The sequence below is a fragment of the Polyodon spathula genome, unplaced genomic scaffold (assembly GCF_017654505.1).
Source record: "Polyodon spathula isolate WHYD16114869_AA unplaced genomic scaffold, ASM1765450v1 scaffolds_2475, whole genome shotgun sequence".
In the NCBI taxonomy this organism is placed as follows: Eukaryota; Metazoa; Chordata; class Actinopteri; order Acipenseriformes; family Polyodontidae; genus Polyodon; species Polyodon spathula.
In genome coordinates this window covers 1,219-5,577 of record NW_024473946.1, presented here as the reverse complement: position 1 = coordinate 5,577, position 4,359 = coordinate 1,219, and the positions used below count along the sequence as shown (strand labels likewise).

At 38.8% G+C, this 4,359-nt stretch overlaps 1 protein-coding gene across 1 annotated transcript; it reads right to left on the bottom strand.

The window, feature by feature from the left end:
• Positions 1-2,201: 2,201 nt before the first annotated feature.
• On the bottom strand, positions 2,202-3,795 carry LOC121310781 (neuronal acetylcholine receptor subunit beta-4-like; the record flags this gene model as incomplete). The annotated part of the gene is made up of 3 exons (XM_041243712.1): positions 2,202-2,340; positions 2,984-3,028; positions 3,650-3,795. Coding segments are annotated over 3 exons (330 nt in total), but the record flags the coding sequence as incomplete, so codon positions are not given.
• Between the last annotated feature and the right edge of the window lie 564 nt (positions 3,796-4,359).

The following is a 4,359-nucleotide window of genomic DNA, read 5'->3' as shown; positions in this document are numbered from 1 at the left end:
AACGGTATTTAACTAAGGGGGAAAATAATATTATTTTAAGTATAATGCTTAAGTAAATGTATTTCTTTTAAACTCCTCTCATTCGTGCTCAGTTTGGGAAGTGAAGCGTCAGCGAGCTTCACAATGCCACTCCCAGTAACTGCCATTCCCCGTAACTGCCACTCCCCATCTCTCTTCTCTGAATGGACGGCTTAATAGAGATCCCTGTTATCATTGGTTGCTTCAAGTGCCCATTAAAAGAAAATGATTGATGTTATCAACTGGAGTGGTTCCACCTATCGTTCTCCATTTTGTAAGAAAAACTTGACTTAGTTATGATAGCACTAGCAGGGAAGGACTTTTTAGTTAATTTGGAACCCTGAGACTGAATAGAAAACCTTGAGGTTAAGCAGGTATGGACCACAGCCAGATGATATGCTTAACCTTGCAAGCATGGGCACCCTCCCTGTCTTTATGAAATATGCTTTCCTGTTAAAAACTGCCGGTACGCCTTTGCGTCTTAAAAAACAATATGGAAGTCTGTATTTGTTTTATTGGTGCACATGTGTACCTGTTACAGTACAGTGAAAAAATATTTGCCCCCTGTCTGATTTTCTGCATTTTTGCATATTTTTGCTTCTTCAACCAAAATCTAATATTAGATAAAAGGGACACTGAGTGAACAAATAACACAAAGTTTTGATACTTATTTCATTTATTTATTAAAAAAAATTATGCAACATCCAATGCCCCCGTGTGAAAAAAGTAATTGCTGCCTCTAGTAAAATAACTCTACTAAAGAACTGGTTACGCCACCTTTAGCAGCAATAACTGCAACCAAACGCTTCTTGAAGTTATTGATCAGTCTCTTTCAGCGCCGTGGTGGAATTTTGGCAAACTCCTTCATGCAGAACTTTTTCAACTCAGTGACATTTGTGGGTTTTTGAGCATAAACTGCTTGTTTCAGGTCCTGCCTCAACATCTCAATGGGATTTAGGTCTGGACTTTAACTAGGCTATTCCAAAACTTTAAATTTCTTGTTCTTCAACCATTCTGATGTAGATTTGCTTGTGTGTTTCGGATCATTGTATTGCTGCAAGACCCAAATGCAATTCGTCTTCAGGTCATGGATGGAAGGCTTGACATTCTCCTGTAGAATTCTCTGATACAGAGCAGAAGTCATGGTTCCTTCAATGATGGCAAGTTGTCCAGGTCCTGATGCAGTAAAGCATCCCCAAATCATGACACTACCACCACCATGCTTGACCATTGGTATGAAGTTCTTACTGTGGAATGCAGTGTTTGGTTTTCGCCAGAAATAACTTGCACTTGGAGAGATTTTGGCAGGACGGCCACTCCTGGGAAGATTCACTACTGTCCCAAACTTTCTCCATTTGGACAATATGGCTCTGACTGTGATTTGGTGGAGGCCCAGAGTCTTAGTAATGGCTTTGTAACGCTTTCCAGACTGATAGGCATCAACAACTTCTTTTCCGGAGGTCTTCAGGAATTTCTTTTGATCGTGTCATGATGTGCCTCTAGAACCTGTGTGCTGACAACTTCACTCTGATGGTAAGAGCCAGTTAGATCTATATTGGGCAGGGCTGGCCCAAATCAGGCCTGATTGTTAACCAAAGTATTCAAACAGCTGACCCTAATTATCTGTTTAATTGGGTTGAGTTAACTAGGGGGCAATAACTTTTTCACACCTGAAGATTGCATGTTTGATTACCTTGCACACCAAACAAACGAAAGAAGCACCAAACTTTGGTGTCATTTTTTTTTCTCTCAGACTCCCTCTATATACTACTACAACCCACAAAAAGATCTGACCAAATTCAATGTGAAAAATGTGCAAAAATGTAGAAAATCAGACAGGTGGCAAATACATTTTCACGACACTGTATGTGAACCCCTGCCTATAATCATATCTGTCATGCACTTCTACAAAATAGATCTCACATGACAACATTTGTAGAATTTGTTCATTAACTATAACAGCTTTAAGTTACATGTGTTTGTAGATTTTAATGTGTACGACTATAATAAAACATGTAAGAAAAATATTACTACGCAACCAATGGTAACGTAAATTGATCTGCTATTCTGTACTCTATTGAAAAAAAGGTCTGTAGAATCAATACATATTCCTCTTCACATATGAGGTTCCAATAATGCATCACTAGATAGATGGATCAATAGAAACCTGTTATATTGATTACCGAGCCTGTTGCTCTCCACACATACATACTTGTTGTAGAGCACTATATCAGGAAGCCATATGTGTCGAGGAGGAATCCTTAATTTGTCAATTCCATCATACTCCGAAGGGTCCCAACTCAGACGATAATCATCCCACTCCTGTGGAAACAGCCAATACAGCCAGGGTAAGAATTAAGATGGTGTTGATTCTTTTACATTTGGTCCAGGCATTAATGGACCTCTAAGAGATCTGCTAATGCCCAGCAGAAAGTAGGGAGCATTTCTATTAAGAAATTTAAACAGTTCACAGTAACACAGACTGGGATCAAGTTCCTCTGAATGTAAAGATAAAGTTAAACTGTTATTAATATTGTGACAAACCAAGGGCCAAGGTGATCAGTGGGAGGTATATAAGGACAGAGGTTTGAATGGGGTTGTGTCCTCTTGCCGGCTGTAAGACCCTATTTGGGTATGAGAACCTGATTTGTGAACCAAGAACCGTATTCTGTTTATACGATGCTGCTCACTGGAAACAGTGCCAAATAAACATACAGGTACTACCTTTTTGGAAAACAGCGTCCCTTGTGGGACTCTTGTGTTGTCTCCCATATCAATTTGTGTTCAAGCCTGCCTACACAGGCAAGACTTTGTCCCAGTATAAACATTCATTGAACACAGTTTACAGACAGACAGACAATCAGTTCCTTCATTTTCATGTGATAGATAAAATGTGTGCCTCATTAACATTATTGACAACACACATGTTTAGGCAAGTATTAAAACCAACACTCAGCACTCTCACCTGAGTAAGCCAGACATTTGTGGTCATGATCTGCTCTCTTTCATTCTATGGAGGCAAAAAAAAACAAAAACATTTGATTAAAAAAACTGTCACAACCTGCTTTAAACATTGATGCAATATTAGTGCTAGTCTATGTTTTCCTTTCTATAACAATCACAAGTTAGAATTCTACCTAAAAGCATCCCATCCCTGTGTATGTGTATGCTTTTGCTGTTTTGTTAATCCTTTGTCTGTTAATGGTAGCAGAAAGCATGCATTTGAACCAATGACTACTTGGCTCAGGTAGAAACAGAAATTGTCTTTATTTGAATGGGTCCCATTTTGTAGGGTAGGACAGATGTAACAACAAGGCACACATTACCAGTAAGTAATTCTACTATGAAATGTCACAGACCTCTCCTTTTATATTAGTCTAGTTTCTATCTGACAAGTTTTGTTTTGTGTGGCTGTGTGCCTCCACACTGAGACCAATTCCTCTAATCACACACAGTCACACATCTATTATGTTAGAAGATCATTTAGCACCTACTGCATATATTTCCTAGCAGACCCAAACCACTAGAAATGAAAAAGTGTTTGAACCTATGTGGACAAATAGTTTGACAAATGTGTCTGCACAACAAAGTTTATTTTTGATTGAGTGTAAAAGTAACAGAGACTCCTTACCACACTGATGAGCTGTGCGAGCGAGACCTGGAGCTGAATGGAGACCCGCTGTGTGCTGTTAACAGCTGGCCGGATCAGTTTGTTGTATCGTTCCTGGGAGAGCAGGTTGTTCATCAGCCTCTCCTCTGCATCTGCTGAGCTGCTTCCTGCAACCAGCAACAATTTAATACCATCTCTCTGGAGTGTATTTGTATCCATATAAGTACTAAACACTCAATTCCAAAATATGTAGAGCTATAGACAAGTCAAAAACTAAAAGTAACATAATATATCTGCTTATCTCTAGCAAAAAGCAGAGCAAGTTCTGTTAAGAAAACCTCTGTATGACATAAAATAAATAAAGTTGCACGTCTCCTATGTTATTTAGTCCTTTTAACACACTGTGGTATAAAATTCCAAAAATCTGATACAATAACAACACATTGATAGGAAAACGTTAAACCAGACAGCATTCCACAGTCACACAAGAGTAGAAGTACCACATCTCAAAAGACCTGCACCTTTTCGCTTCACTGTACCTGGGTACCAGAAATAAAAGAACTTCTTGAATAGGAAATCTTCTTTTTAATCGACATTATGTACTATGCCTTTAAGTAAAGTATAAGCTCCATAGACTGCCACCCTTGTCTGTAGATTCATCGGACCGGTTTATTGGTTCTGTTCCAATGCCTTTTTAGGGCAGTGTTTGCTGTACATTCATAAAAAAAGGA